General features: G+C 53.8%; 1 protein-coding gene across 1 annotated transcript in view; it reads left to right on the forward strand.

Moving 5' to 3' along the window:
• The first annotated feature begins 7,804 nt into the window (after positions 1–7,804).
• FA2H (fatty acid 2-hydroxylase) overlaps positions 7,805–16,414 on the forward strand; it is a 77,374-nt gene continuing 68,764 nt past the window's right edge. Inside the window, exon 1 of the mRNA XM_039502554.1 lies at positions 7,805–8,144. Within this exon, the coding sequence (XP_039358488.1) occupies positions 7,872–8,144 (273 nt within the window). The 5' untranslated portion in view covers positions 7,805–7,871. The remainder of the gene's footprint in view (positions 8,145–16,414) is intronic.

Here is a 16,414-nt window from a genome sequence, read left to right on the forward strand (position 1 = left end):
TGTTTTCTCTCTTCTCCCCACATATTCCTGGTATCACCAAATCCTGTTGCTTCTTCCTCCAATCTCTGCTTTTGTCTCCATTGCTAGAGCAATGGCCCTTGCCCATGTCCCACCTTTGCTCTTTGGCTTCCCTGATTCTGACCTCTTCCTCCTCCAGCCCATCCAGGGTGCAACTGTTGAGCTCAGTTTCCTTTCCCACTGCTTCCGCCTCATCACTCCCCTATTTGAATCACTTTGCTGACTACTCATTGCCTTCTGCATGCAGTTCAAACTGCTGGTCCTCAAGGCCAAGACTCTACAAAACTCAATTCATGACTCTCTGGCCTTGTCTCCACAGGTGGAGGTGTGTAGGGTATGTGTAGCTTCATGCATTGCTGCAGTAAAAACTGACTGCAGCCGTACTTTGGTGTGTAGCCACATGCTGCAGTGAAAGGCTCTAGCAGCAGGGAGGCAATGGGACACTACACTGATACGGGAGGCACCCCTTGGGTATGTAAAGAGCTGTGTAGGGTATATACCCTAAGGTTCTGGAGTGTCTTTATTCACCTAAGCCATGCCTCTCCATATACACTGGTATTTAGAGCCATGCTCGGAGGGGGGCGTGCAGTGTGTGTTCTCGGCACGTGGCCATAAAGCTCTGTCTATACTTGCACGTGTCCCCGGGTACTTGTCCTGTACTGATAGCACAGGCATCCCACACCCGAAGTGTCCACGTGTGCTGTGCTGGGTATATACCCACGTTTACTCTGCCCTTTTTTGGTACATGATGCTAGTGCTACCATTTCCGGGACAGTATCCCAGAATTCTGTGCAGCACAAGAGACACTCTAGGTACTGCCTTGCTGTGTGTTACTGGTATGATAAGCCGCCCTCACACATACAGTGATGACAGCTCCTGCTCATCTCTTTCCTGTGCCAAACTGGGCAGTCAGAGAGTGTCCCTTTACCCCCTCCCCAGGTTCTTGTCATGCAGACAGAAAGCAGAAGACCAGAAGTCCGAAGTGCGGACAATGAGGTGTTTATTGGGATTAGTTCCAAGCAAACCTATCCAGAACTCTACACGCAGCAGAGTCTGTTTCCCAGTGTTCCATTCCCAGCTCTGACACCGCAGAGCCTTGCCTCTGTCTCCATTCAACATTCCCCCGTGTCTATTCCCCCCTCCTCCTCCTCCTTGGCAGGCTGTAGCGGGGTGGTTACCTGCTCCAGCCCTGACAGGGTTAAAGCCACCCCTGGGAGAGGGAGGCAGCCTCAGCTGGAGGACATGCCCCAAACAGACCCAGTTGGCCCTATAAAGGTCAGGGCAGCCAGGAGTTCAGAGGGCTCTCTCTGGTCTGAGAGGGAGCAGGGTCTGGCTGCCAGCAGAAAGGGTACTAGGAGTGAGGCAGGGCTGGGGAAAGCCAGGGGGTCCTGGCCCCAGGCTGGCCTGGTTTAAGCCTAAAAAAAAGGTACTGGGGGTAGAGGGAAGGCAGCAGCTCAAACCCTTGCCTGTGATGAGTGTGGGACACTGCAGTCTGCCCCCCAGGGGGGGGGGATAGATGGTGACTAGTAGTAGCCCACAGGGTGGGTGCTGTCTGGTAAGTCTTGCATCTTGCCCATTCTCTGCTCAGAGTTTATATTTGGGCCAGGGTCGGAAGGAATCCATTCCAGGGCAGATTGGCAGAGGCCCTTTTTTTTTTTCCCTCTGCAGCGTGGGCATGGGGGCTGGGCTGGGGGATTCTCTCTCTCTGGTCTTTAAACCACCACAATTTAAGGACTTCAATAAGACACAATAACAGGGGTTTTGTAGGGGGGTGGGTGGGGTGGGTTCTGGTGGCCTCGTTGCAGGAGGCAGCAGGTCATGATCATGAGATATTGGTCCCTTCTGACCTTAAAGTTAAAGTTGGGGGGGGGTGGGGGGGGGTGGGTGGGGGGGGACCAGAGACTGAGAGAGTGTGGGGGGTACTGCCAGAGGCAGCACCCCCAGAAAAAAGAGGCAGGGGGTCCTGGAGGGGACGGGGGGGCGATCACTGGCCTGCAGAGGGTGCTCTGGCCTGGAAATCGAGCTAATTCCCTGAGAGACCAGCAGGAGGTGCCGCAGGGGTGAGTCCAATCGTTTACACAGGTCCAAATATACCTGCAGTGAATGCCACTAGTCACACCCCTTACAACTTATAGTCATGTTCCATTTTGGAGGGTCGTGAGTCTAGGGTCTTCATCCCACCTCATCCAATGGGAGGGGTAAGGAGTGAGATTGTGTTCTGGCCAAGGACAGGCTTTTCTTTGGCTTTTAGTGTTTTTATGCCTCCCCCCATTCCCCCTTGCCCCTCCTAACTGGTTGCTTGACCTTGGCTTAAGAAAGGAGCCAGGCAACCTTTCAGTGTGTGCTCATATATTACACTCCCACCATGCCCTGTAACACTTTAACTGCTCTATCGCTTATCTCTTCCCATTTTACTAAAAGTCTCATCTGGTTGTGGGAAATGCAACACACAGTGTCTTTGTTCATTGTTCTTCACACATATTAGTATAAGATACACAATTTTGGGTTTGACTTTTTAATACTCTTGTATCAGGTAGACAAACAAGCCTATATACTAACAGGTGGAAGTTCCTGACAACGTGGGTCTGCACAAGACAAATGTTTGTGGTGCAGTACCGGATACTGGATGGAATATTTGAGACACTGAAGATGGCTGACCGAGAGGGTGAATGAAGATCCAGTGGGCTCCCATGGAACAGATGTATTGAATGCCGCTGGGATTGCAATGGTATGTCCCTGGTATTACCCACACACTCTAGGGCACTCCACCTTTCTCTTCTGTGGGCTCAGGGTGTATCCTGGTTAATTTATGCTCTTCCACCCTTACCCAGTTCCTAGAGCTCAGCGTGGAACCTGTTGGTCATTGTAGCAGTGGAGATATGTCTGTAGGTTTTGCACCTGTTGTTCTGGTAGGGTCTGGTGCAGCTTTGAGTTGGTGTGTCCTGGTCTGTGGGCAGCTTGCTTCTGATGAGGAGCTTGGAGAGGTTGGGGGGTTGTCTGAAGGCCAGAAGAGGGGGTTCAGGAAAGATTTCTTTCCAGATGGAGTTCTGATTGAGTATGTGTTGTAGTCTGATAGGTTGTATGGGTTCCATTATGGTGTGCTAGAGGTGTGGAAATGTTTTTGTTATACGTTAACAGCTCTGTCTAAGGGTGCTTTTTGGTGAGCAACAATCATTGGTAAATACATGAAAACAGGTCAGTTTTCCCACTCTTTTCTGCCACCAGTGCTCACAGCACTTCCAAGGTTTCAAACAATGAATGTTTGTTGAGGATGGAGGAAGAGAGGCAAGGATGACAGATCTTCATGGCTTTTATCCTGACCTGGCTCTGGCCTGGCATGAGGGCAGGGTCTTGGGGCCAAAGAGCTGCAATCAGGCCATGGTAAGAGACCTTCCACGTGCCCTGGGCTGCATCCCGGGGGACAGGGATTGGCAGGGAGCTGCTCTTGGTCCTCCCACCCCAGGCAGGAGGAGGGTCCATGGCTCCCCACAGCTGCCCGGGCTCCCTGGGCTGGGCTCCAGCGTCTGGCCTGGCTGGGGGGAGGGGCAGGGGGCCAGGCCCATGGTGATAAGTGGAGGTACCAGGCCCATCCTTGGCCCCCCTGTTCCAGTGCCCTGATGAGGGGTTGCTAAAGCACAGCTTAGGGTCAGATAGCTACATTCTGCACTGTTAATTTTTTAGTTTTGTTTCCTTTCTCCATGTTGTCACTTGCATTCTTTACAATGGCATGAAGATGTACACGTACACATCACTTGTGCTCTGCATTCTGGTGCTGTGGACAGCAATCGTCATTTCCGAGCTTAGCTCATTGGCATGAGCCATGGTTTTGTTGTTGGATTTTTTTTTTTTTAAGATGGGCATGGCTGGAGGGGATGCGAAAAGGAAAAGAGGATGTGGGGGAGAGAGAATTCATTGCATTTGTATGGCACTGGACAGTTACAGAAATCACTGTCATGAGCTGTAAATCTTGCCGACCCATTCAAACCATATGGGGAAACATCCCGTTGGTCGCACTCACAATTTAAATGTCAGCTGTATGGAGTTTGGGGACCACACAGTCTGGGTTGCACAGGGACTGGCTTGGGTTCATTCTTCCCCTCCTGCATGCTCTGGGGGTCCCCATGAGGATTTTCAGATGCTGGCTGAGGATGCTGCACTGGGCATCTGTCAGGCTCCTTCCTGTGATGGGGAGCTGGGTTGGATCCGCTGCCTTAACAGCAGCATGGGCAGCAGCTGGTGGTGGAGGAGGAGCAGAAGGAGAAGGTGTGTGTTCCCAGAGAGGAGCCCTGGCTATGGTGGCAGGCTGGACCTGAAAGCACTCAGCCACCAGCTGCACTAGTGCCTGCCTAAATGCATGACTTATTCCATTCAGTATGCAGCACTGCACCACATGAACATTCTTCTCACAAGCAGAAGAGCCACAGCATCATGGACTTCGCCACATCTTCCACCCAGGTTGGCGGATCGGAGAGATGAACAGAAGCTGCCTTTGTCAAATGTGTGAAGGCAGCACGCAGCACCGGCAGCACGCAGCACCGGCAGCACGCAGCACCGGCAGCACCGGCAGCACCGGCAGCACGCAGTAAGGCAGTTCCTAGGGCAAGGGTCAACTCAAATGACCACGAGGGCCACATGAGGACTAGTACATTAGCCCAAGGGCTGCATTACTGACACCCCTGTCTCGCTCCCACTCCACCCCTTCCATGAGACCCCCTACCTCTTCCCACCCCTTCCCTGCCCCCATTCCAACCCCTTCCCCAAAAGGGTGACAGTAGGGTGACCGGACAGCAAGTGTGGAAAAATTGGGATCGGGGTAATAGGTTCCTATGTAAAAAAAAGACCCCAAAATCGAGACTGTCTCTATAAAATCGGGACATCTGGTCACCCTATGTGACAGGGAGTGTGTTGTGTGTATGTGGGGGGAGAGAGTGGGGTTTGGGGGTCTGAGAGCATGTCAGCATGCTGTCTTGCAAGTTCAGACAGTAGCAGACCTCCCCCAGCATTCCACAGTAATGGTTCCTTTGTCTCGGAGCAGATAAGCAGCCAGCTGTCAAATGGAGCTTTCAAAGGGCATATCCCAAACAATGACAAGAGTGGCCACTTGATTTAAGTGGATTATAGCACTTTAATGGTTTGCAGACTCACCCAGTGGCACCTCCTGCTGGTCTCTCAGGGAATTAGCTCTCCAGCCTCCAGAGCGCCCTCTGTCAGCCAGTGTCTCGCCTTGTTCTGGCCCTGTGTCTCTCCCAGACCCTGGTGCCCCTTTCGCTGGGTGCTGCCCCAGGCAGTACCCCCACAGTGTCTCTGGGTCTCCCCACCCAAGGGAACCTGCACCCACTATCCCTGCCTCACCTCCGTCATAGGTTACTGCCAGTCACCAACTAGCCCCTGCTCCCTGGGGCAGACTGCAGTGCCAGCCTCTCATCACAGGCAAGGTTGGGGTTGGACCTGCTGCCTCTACCTATAGCGGGGCTGCCCCTCTGCAGCCCTAGTACTCCTTAGTGGGCCCTTACTTCAGCCTGCAGCTCTGCTAGGCTGGAGCTCCCTGGCCCTTCCCCAGCACTGCTCTGCCCTCAGTACCTTCCTCAGCTCCCCAGGCAGCCTGGTCCCTCCCTCTCCAAAGGCTAGAGAGAGAGTGAGAGTCTCCTGGCCCATGGCCTACTTACAAGGGCCAGCTGGGCCCTGATTGGGGCGTGGCCACAGCTTAGCTTGCCTCTCCAATCAGTCTGGGAGCTACTTGCTCCAGCTACAGCCCTTTCCTGGGCCGTTTTTAAGCCCCTCAGGGCCGGAGCGGGTAACCACCTCACTACAGACATGTTTCTGCCCGGAACCCAACAGGTACAGACCTGTTTCTGGAGGCCAATCAGAGTTCAGTAATGCAACACCTCGTTCACACTGATGCCCGGGTGTTGTAGCCAAGGCGCAGCAAACATCATTCCTCTAGCCAAGGTGGAGAACCTGCAGCTGTGGAGTCAGAGCGCCATGCCAGGGTGGACGGGGAGTGAGCTAGTGCGCCCAGGGCTCCTTTTTGCGCTGTAACTTGCAAGTGTAGTCAAGCCCTTTGTAACTCTTTGCCACTGCACTGTTGGGTTGTTGTTGTTGTTGGCTTTTTTTGAGTGCCACTTCACCTTTTTCCAGATCATTTATGAATATGTTGAACATCATTGGTCCCAATACTGATCCCTGGGGGACCTCGCTATTTACCTTTCTCCCCTGTGAAAACTGACCATTTATTCCTACCATTTGTTTCCTGTCTTTTAACCATGAGAGGACTTCCCCTCTTATCCCATGATGGCTTACTTTGCTTAAGAGCCTTTGATGGAGGACAAGTACATGAGAACATGTGCAACTAGCCATAGCCCCCATCCCCCTCTCTTCCCCACAACCTTCCTTCCTAACCATTCCTCTGGTCTTCTCCCATGCTGTCCTGTAGGCCTGGGTCTGTCCCCCTCTCCTTGTTCACCAAACAGCCTCTGTTTCTTTATTCTGCACATGCTAATTTTCCAGTGAAAGGTACTTCCGTCGTAAAGATATTTATCAGCACAGTAAAGTAACAAATAGGAAATCTGTGTCACACAGAGTTTCATGTTCTTCTCTTTGGGGGAAAGTACAACCCCACCTCACCCATGCCCCAAGAGGAGTATCCCCTTCCCTCTTTTGGTGTGCCCTTGTGCTCCACACCCTTCCTTGCACCATTATCAGCTGTTATCCACGCTATGGCTCTTCCCGGTTTGTTCCCCTGGATTATCTCTCGTACACTAGGGCAGTGCTCCCCAACCTTTTCGTCTGGCGGGTGCCAGACGAAGGACTGTGGTGGCGGTCGAGCATCCGCTGAAATGCCGCCGAATTTTGGCGGTGATGCCTCTGGATGACGTCACCTCAGGGCTGCTCTAATTTATAGCTGTCTGCAACATCCCCCATTATGGAGGCTGAGGATTGTCTGAGGGCAACCTGTTCTGGCCATGGTCCATCCACAAAGCACCCCCTGTGCTGGGGTCCCCTGAGCATCCCCAGCCAGATTCTCTGGCCAGGTTTCATGCTGCTTTGGGCCTGCAAAGTAGTGCGAAGGGGCCAAGGATGCAACTCCTTGTATTCTCAGCCCAGCTGTAGCTGACCTGCACTTGGGGGAGGGCTGTGGGTCCCTTGCCTGTGTGGTTTCCTGGAAGGTGACACGCAGTTATAAACCTAGCAGCTTTTGGGGGATTGTACAGTGAATAGGGCTAATTATTAACCAGCTGGGTAATTATTATTACTAATAAGTCACCTGCTCCCTTTCTAGGTATCCAAAACCTCCGTGAAGTGGCTTCACACCCTCCTCTGGGTGGCTCCCCTCTATCCCCTGTGGGTGGGGTGAGGTATCTTGTCTGTAACCCAGCGGAGGGAGGCAGTGTGTATCTCGGGACTGGAGCGCTAGGCTCTGGGCCCCGTTCCCTGCCAGGTGACCTAGGGCAAGCCACGCTGTGACTCAGTTTCCCTTCTGTAAAATGGGGCTGCCGCTCCTGCCCACCTAGCCGACGTGCTTTGCCGCTAGAGGGGGCTGGGCGCTGTTAATAACACTCAGCTGCGCCCAGCACCGACGCAGGGCCCCGCCCGGGGCCAGCCTGCCCGAGGCGGGCGGGATCCCTCCCTTGCTCCGGCTGCCCCCGGGGGAGGCGGGTCTGGCTCAGGGCTCCGCCCTCACCTGGGCGCTCTCGCCCTGCCCGCCGCCCCAGCCACCAATCAGAGCCATGCGCGCCTCGTGAATATTCATGAGCCCCGGGGCGGGGGCGTGGCATGCCATGTAAACGAGCAGGTGCCGGGCTGGTGGCGGAGTGTTCCCTGGCTAGCGGAGCTCGCGCGTCCTGCGCCCGGCCATGGCCCCGCCGCCCCGCGCCTACAGCCCGGCCGAGGTGCGGCAGCGCTGCGCCCAGGGCGCCTGCCTGGTGCTGCGGGGCCGCCGCCTCTACGACCTGAGCGGCTTCGTGCGGCTGCACCCGGGCAGCGAGCAGCTGCTCCGGGAGCGGGCGGGCAGCGACGTGAGCGCCGCGCTGGAGGGGCCGCCGCACCGGCACTCGCGCAACGCGCGCCTCTGGCTGGAGCAGTACTACCTGGGCGAGATGGGCCCGGCCCCCGCGCCGGAGCCGCAGGTACCGTCCCGCCGGCCCCGGCCCCGCATTGCGCACACCTCCAGCCGGTACCCCCTGCGCCTAATCCTGTGCCCCGTCCCCGCCCTCTGCGCCCCGTCCCCGCATTGCGCACACCTCCAGCCGGTACCCCCTGCGCCTAATCCTGTGCCCCGTCCCCGCCCTCTGCGCCCCGTCCCTGCATTGCGCACACCTCCAGCCGGTACCCCCTGCGCCTAATCCTGTGCCCCGTCCCCGCCCTCTGCGCCCCGTCCCTGCATTGCGCACACCTCCAGCCGGTACCCCCTGCGCCTAATCCTGAGCCCCGTCCCCGCCCTCTGCGCCCCGTCCCCGCATTGCGCACACCTCCAGCCAGTACCCCCTGCGCCTAATCCTGCGCCCCGTCCCCGCATTGCGCACACCTCCAGCCGGTACCCCCTGCGCCTAATCCTGCGCCCCGTCCCTGCATTGCACACACCTCCAGCCAGTACCCCCTGCGCCTAATCCTGAGCCCCGTCCCCGCCCTCTGCGCCCCGTCCCCGCATTGCGCACACCTCCAGCCGGTACCCCCTGCGCCTAATCCTGTGCCCCGTCCCCGCCCTCTGCGCCCCGGCCCCGCATTGCACACACCTCCAGCCGGTACCCCCTGCGCCTAATCCTGGGCCCCGTCCCCGCCTCTGCGCCTGCCCCGCATTGCACACACCTCCAGCCGGTACCCCTGCGCCTAATCCTGCGCCCGTCCCCGCCTCTGCGCCCGGCCCCGCATTGCACACACCTCCAGCCGGTACCCCTGCGCCTAATCCTGTGCCCCTGCCCTCTGCGCCCTGTCCCTGCATTGCACACACCTCCAGCCGGTACCCCCTGCGCCTAATCCTGTGCCCCGTCCCCGCCCTCTGCGCCCTGTCCCCGCATTGCACACACCTCCAGCCGGTACCCCCTGCGCCTAATCCTGTGCCCCGTCCCCGCCCTCTGCGCCCCGGCCCCGCATTGCACACACCTCCAGCCGGTACCCCCTGCGCCTAATCCTGTGCCCCGTCCCCGCCCTCTGCGCCCCGGCCCCGCATTGCGCACACCTCCAGCCGGTACCCCCTGCGCCTAATCCTGTGCCCCGTCCCCGCCCTCTGCGCCCCGGCCCCGCATTGCGCACACCTCCAGCCGGTACCCCCTGCGCCTAATCCTGTGCCCCATCCCCGCCCTCTGCGCCCCGGCCCCGCATTGCACACACCTCCAGCCACTGCAGCCAGTACCCCCTGCACCTATCCCTGCACCCCGTCCCCACGTTGCACACACCTCCAGCCAGTACCCCCTGTCCCCACCCTCTGTGCCCCGTCCCTGCATTGCACACACCTCCAGCCGGTACCCCCTGCACCTATCCCTGCACCCCGTCCCTGCCCTCTGCGCCCCGTCCCTGCATTGCACACACCCGCAGCCTGCACCCCGGGTCCCCTGTCTCTGTCCATCTGTGCCCTATCCCTGTAGTGCACACCCCTAGCCCCTGCATCCATCCCTATACCCTGTCTGTGCCCTCTGCACATCAGACCCCCAGGTCCTGTCCCTGCCCTCTGCAGCCTGGTCCCTCCCTGGGTCCCTTCTCTGCTCCTCTGTGCCCTGTCCCTGCAGTGCGCATCCCCTGTGTCCTGCGTCTATCCCTGTACCCTGTCTCTGGGCTCTGTGTTCACCTGCCCTGTGCATGGTGTGCCCTTGTGCCCCCCGCATCACTCCTTTCTTCATCCCTCCCTTCTGCTCCCCCTTCCCTTGTGCTGGGCTCTTCACCCACCTGCAGTGCCACTGCTCTGCTCCACCTGGGCCCACTGCACTGCCACCCCCCTCTCATGCCCTCCCCCCATTGCCTTACCCCAAACCTACCCCGTGACACCCCAGCCTCTGCATTCCACCTGCCCCCACCCTGTGTCCTTCCCGCTGCCCAGATTCTTCTTCCTCCTCCTCCTCCTCCTCATACTGTCCCCTGAGTCCCCTTTTCCCTCCTCCCCGGCCCTGGAACTTCATGTTTCCTTGGTCCTGCAACAACCTGCTGCCCCCCCTCCCCCCCAGTAGTACAGCTGGGAGGGGTGCTTAGGGACAGCTGAGCCTGGTCTGGCAGATCTCACCACCTATAACTGTAAGTGTATCCAGGCACTTGTATTTTGCACCCACTCAACTTCATCCAGCCCCTTGAACCATGTCCCACACCTGTCTCCTTTCCTGTCCCCACCCTTCACCTGCGTGGCCCCCCCTTCATGTCCATGCTGGCTTATTGCTCATTTTCTGAATTCAGCACTAACCCTCTACCCCCATCCTCTTCACCTCTGTTCTCTTTAGGATGTGGAAATATAATGGGGGGGGGAACCCAAGGTTTGTGGTTCACTAGCCCCGCCTTAGCTCAGAGCAAATCCCTTTTGCAATCTCTGCTTAGTTCTAAAATGTTGTGTTGATGGGGAAACTCCCAGAGTTAGAGCAGTTGTTTCTGGATGGCAGGGAGGGGAAGATCATGCTGGGATTTGTGCCCCCTCCCCACCCCACCCCGAAGTGCATACATCCCCCTCAAGACTCCCCAACCCCCCCCCGCCCTGTCCATTTATACTGCAGAGAATTTCACCACTAAGAATAAAATAATTGTCTCCTTTAGGCTAAAATGAGGGTTTAATATTTCAAAATTGTTACCAGAAATGGTGGAAAAATGCTTCATTTCTTCATGCAGAGATCCTGGTGCTCAATTAGTTAATTCTCCTCTCAAATAGCTTGTATGCTGCTTTTGAAAGGCTTCATTTCTGTGCATGGGCGAAAGGGGTGGGAGGGGTAGTTAACAACGGATGCCAGAGCAAACGCTGCACTCCCATCACTGCATGGCACTGCCCAACTGCTCAATCAATATTACACTGGTAATGATTATACAGAAACAGTGAACTAGTCTTTTGAGCTTGTACCCAGCTTCTGTCATAAAGCTCTGTACTGACACACCAGTAACTTTAGCAGTAAAAATTGGTCGGGTCTGAAAAATTACCAGATTTTCTCTGAAGGCGAAGAGGAATGCTTGTGTAAAGTTTGAAGAAAATCCATCCAACTGGTTTTGAGTAACTGGTCTCTTAAATAATTACCTTGATTTTTAAATCTTGATTCCTGTTTAACGTTTCCTGGTCTCTCATAACCTCAGGAAAAAAATGCCTTGTTACTAGCGCTAAATGCTGTTTTTCTTACAAGTACTTTATTTGCTAAAAAATACAGTTTCAGTTGATCATAAAGGTCAGTGATAGGGCGCTCACCTGAGGTGTGAGACATCAGCTTCAAACCTTTGCTTTGGAACAGAGCCAAAACAAAATCTTCTGATTTAATTGAAAACTCTGAATTTTTATTTGGTTTGACCTGGATTGAATTTTTTTTTTTTTTTTTTAAATTCCGTACTGGCACCGGACCATAAGAACATAAGAACGGCCGTACCGGGTCAGACCAAAGGTCCATCTAGCCCAGTATCTGTCTACCGACAGTGGCCAATGCCAGGTGCCCCTGAGGGAGTGAACCTAACAGGCAATGATCAAGTGATCTTTCTCCTGCCATCCATCTCCATCCTCTGACGAACAGAGGCTAGGGACACCATTCTTACCCATCCTGGCTAATAGCCATTTATGGACTAACCACCATGAATTTATCCAGTCCCCTTTTAAACATTGTTATAGTCCTAGCCTTCACAACCTCCTCAGGGAAGGAGTTCCACTAGTTGACTGTGCGCTGCGTGAAGAAGAACTTCCTTTGATTTGTTTTAAACCTGCTGCCTATTAATTTCATTTGGTGACCCCAGAACATCAGTTGTTCACCAAGCTCTGTTTGTTGTTGTCCCTGCAAACTTTCCCTAAAGTTAAATCACCTTCAGCTCATGTGCCAGCTGGATTTAAAGAAAAGTTTTGCTTAATCCTCACTATTAGCAATAGTAGAGATAGATTTGAGCCCAACCCAGCTGCTGTCAATACCAACTCTGTACTATGTGTTGCTCACTTCCATTAACAGGCATGTGATGTGCAGGGTGTCTTCCCAACATGAAAGTCACTGCCCAGAAGCTTTACACTTCAAAAAGACGACAGGCAGAGATGGAGGGTAGGGGAGAGCAGGGGACAAGACAGGGAAGTTGGCCCAGTGATGACAGGCTACGTGTTGATGATGCACAGCTTGAATGTGTAATCGTGTTAAACTACATATTGGAATGTCTAGCAAATGCCAGATTATTTTAGAGCCTTGCTGTTATCCCTGTAGGGGTCCTGGTGGAAATGCATGTTCAGGAGTGGATAGTAGCTGTGCCACCTGACTCAGGAATCATGCTTGGGAGGTGGCGTGGTGACCTGGGCTGGATAAGCAGAACAGAGGGTCACACTGAGCCTGGCACTATTGGGATCACAGTGGGGATGGAGGTGCTAAATAGGGAAGATCTTGTCCTGTGACCAAGGAAGGTAACTTTAGCAGTGTTTTGGAGGCAACATACAGTAGGGAGGCCAGAGAAGAGTCTGCAGTAATCACAGCTGGATACTTGGGTCCTTGCTCAGAGTTCCTGCTGTCGGAATAGAGAGAAGGATGGATCTTAGCTGTGTGGCAGAAGTGGCAGCAGGGTTCAGATATGTAGGGCAAAGGAGAGAGACGAGTCAAAGCTCACTTGTGGCGTATGCACCAGGTTGTTGGGAAGGCCTGTGTGCTGCCCTCAGTTACAGTGCAGGGGGTACTCCAGGCAGAGGGGGGGATTAGGAGTTCTGTTGTAGCCAGGGGATGGTTGCATTGGGAGGGAAAGCAGCCACAGGGCATTGAGGTTACAGTGTCTGAAGGTTTGCAAAGACTGCAGATGTGGTGCCGTTAGAAGGCTTACTTTGATTTCCCCCTAGTAACTGTGGGGCAGTGTCCTTGTGCTTCCATTAGGGTGACCAGTTGTCCCCATTTTTATAGGGAGAGTCCCAATTTTGGGGCCTTTTTGTTATATAGGCACCTATTGCCCCCCACCCCCTGTCCTGATTTTTTACACTTGCTATCTGGTCACCCTAGCTTCCATATCTGTAGGTTTGAGTTTCATCAGCAGCTAGACTGTGCTTGAAATGAGGATTAAATGGAGGAAGTACTTGGCTTGAGATGAAAAGATCCAAAAATGGCTCCTTGAAATTTCAAATGTTTAATATTACTTGTGTCCCACTGTCTACCCAGTGAAACCTTATTGTGCCACAACATTTGTGTGGTAGGTAGCTTTGGAGGCAGACTCGGACGCAGGCCAGCTTTCTAGGGTAGGGATAGAAAAATGGTTAAGGAACTTTCATTATTTGAAAACTAGGCTTGGTTCACTCCCTCTGAAGCTGCTGGAGAGAGAGCTTGTGGCAACAGATTATTTTAATCATCAACCTCAGAACCAGCTAAAGAAACTTCTCAAATGTACAGTAAATGCCAGCATCTTGTAGCAGTGCTAGTTGTAAATCAGGCTGATCAGAGAAATGTAGGGTTGGAAGGGACCTTGAGAGTTCATCTAGTCCGACACACCTCTACACCCCTAGCTGAGGCAGGATCAAGAATACTTAGTAACCCTAATAATGCTTATTCTCTGTTGTAAATTTGCTTGACTGTTAGAGCTGGAGAAGCAGGACGTCGCAGCGCGGCTTTGTCAGCCACCCCTTTCAGACAGGCACAAAGAGGGTCTGTTTGGAATGGAGACTCAAATCAAGAGCCCAGGCTTTTCATCCTAGCTTACTTTGACTCTTATTTTTATTCTCTCCTCCCTCTTCTCGCACTCCTTTGCCAATGTTGGAATGAAGGCGGCTGTTCTGTGCCTGCGTGGTAGCTATAGGCTGCAATGGCACATCTTGTCAGGTGGCCATTGAATCAGGCAGTGCTCTCAAGGAGTCGTCATTAAGCTTGGCCAGCAGTGCTCACATCTTAAATTTAAAGAGCCAGTGACCCATCCAGTGTTTGTTTAGAACTTAAACCCCAAGCAATATGACCTCAAAAGCTAGTTGTGGGTGAGACGTGAGGGTAGTTACCCAGGGCATCTCTCACCAAACTCAAGCACTTGGAAGCAAGGCAGTGGCTACCTAAGGAGGCTGTAAATAGTGTGTTCATGTAACAGACGGGTACAGTATTCTTATCCAGTACAAAGAGCTCCTACGTCATCACAAGACCCAGGTAGAGAGGGGGGCCTTGAACCTTTAACCTCTGCAATTCCTGAGACTGGGGAGCTGGCTTCTTCCCCTAATGCCCTCACCTCCCCAGTGGGGAAAGCAGCAGCTCGCCACTGCTGGTCACCTCCGTCCAGCTCCCTCCCTGGCTCCTTAACTACTCCCCCACAGAGAGGGTGCTTGCTGCTGCCATCCAGGGATGTGGAGGTGTAGAAAAGAGCCATCACACCAGGCCAAGGGAGTGGAAGATGAGGGCTCTCTCTTCTGCTCCTCCAGCAGGTCTCCCAGTAGTGGTTCCACTCACTGCTGGCCTGGGGCGCTGTCTGCTTGCTGGCTGATTTCTGATCTCCTGCCCCCTGCTCTCAGATAAGCAGAGGCCGGGGTTATAATCCAAATAGGTCATTCCAAGGGCCTGCTCTCTGGAATGTGGAGGTGCTCCCTTGTTGAAAGCTGCCCTGTTCAGGGACACTTGCCCGAGACCCCCTTAGAACTCTGCATCCCCTTCACAGCAGTGAATATCAGCTGGACTCTTGCTGCCTACCCCGGAAGTGATCTAGCCTGAACTGGTGGCAGGTCTTTCATAACTAAGGCCTCCTCCCTTCCCTTTGGACTGCTTTCCCTTGGGGAGGGTGTCAGAGCCAGCCCTGAGTGACCTTCAGGGCATGGTGTGCAAGGTTCCTGTTTGGTTACGTTTTGTTTTGTTTTCTTGGCTTAGTTTAGCCCCTGTGTTTCAGCATGGAGTAGCAAGGGCCGCGCACCAGCTATCTCTCAGGGATGGCTTTGTAAATTGTCTGTATTTTGGTATCATAGGGCTCCTATTAGCACTTTTTAAAATAAAATTCTTCTGTCTTCCAAATCCTTGAAATGGCAAACGTTCCCCAGCTCAGAGACTCTTCTCCTTTCTCCCATGCCACTCCCCTTCCAGCCCCCTCCCCCGTGCTCCCAGAACAAGTCCAACGAGTTGATGTGAATGAAGCTAGCTGGACAAGCAAGTTCCTACTCTGCAGCCTGTTCTGGAAGGGAATGCCATTCATTGTACAAATGCATCAAGAGCCGAGAAACCAAACAGTGGAGGGAGATCAGACACAACCTGGGACTAGGCAAACTGTCTGGCATCTGCTGATTTAAGTGACAAGTGACTTGCTGCACGTGCTGCCCTCTGACTCAGGTTTGCTTTGCCTGGACCAGGAAGGATTTAAATCCCATTCTAGTGGCACTGCAAACACTTGTCACCCACAGTTCCTGTTAAGAGGGTGAAAGTACACATTTCCCACTTGCCCTCAATGGCTGCTCGTGTGTGTAGTGGTGGTGCAGTAATGTCAGTCCCAGGATATTAGCAAAACAAGCTGGCTGAGGTAATATCTTTCTTTTATTCTCTCTCACTGACAGAAGTTGGTCCAATAAAAGATATTACCTCAGCCACCTTGTCTCTCTTCTTTTCCATATGTAAATTACTCTGTCCTTTGTTCAGACACCACAGTTGTTCGGGCTTTAGGAGAGGCTTATCTCTGCATTTGATGTGCCATGAGGGTTGCACTCAGAGCATTTTGGGTATGTCTACACTACCCACGTTACAGCGCGGTTGCGGCAGCACTGTGATGGGGGCAGTGTAGACACCCTTTATTGCCAGGGGAGAGCTCTCCCCGCGATTTAAAAAACCCACCCTGAACGAGTGGTGGTAGCGTGGCGATAAAGCGCTGTTTACACTGGTGCTTTTCAGCGCTAAAACTTTTGTCGCTTGGGGGGGTGTTTTTTCACAGCTCTGAACAACAAAAGTTTTAGCACTGAAAGTGGCAGTGTAGACACAGCCTAAGTCTGCCTTTTTAAGGCCCCCATGACATCATGACATGTCTTCAATTTTTCTCCAAACAGAGGCAAATCCTTCTCACATAAGTCTGGATTCTACTGTAGACTTAGGCACTGATTCTGATCTCCGTTGATGCTGGTGAGGTTACTACTCTGCTCCGTTCTGTTCTGTGGGAGCTTTGCTCTTGTTTCCCAACGGTGGGGAATGCCTGGTGTACTCAAAGGATGCTCAAGCAGCCCACGAGCTCTGTGAAATGAGACGAGCATGATTTCCAGTAAGCACCTTCCAAACGGTCCCACTGGAAGAACAAGCCTGCAGCCTATGGTTATTTCCTATTGCCACGGTCCTGTGCTAAG

The sequence above is a fragment of the Mauremys reevesii genome, linkage group 16 (assembly GCF_016161935.1).
Source record: "Mauremys reevesii isolate NIE-2019 linkage group 16, ASM1616193v1, whole genome shotgun sequence".
In the NCBI taxonomy this organism is placed as follows: Eukaryota; Metazoa; Chordata; order Testudines; family Geoemydidae; genus Mauremys; species Mauremys reevesii.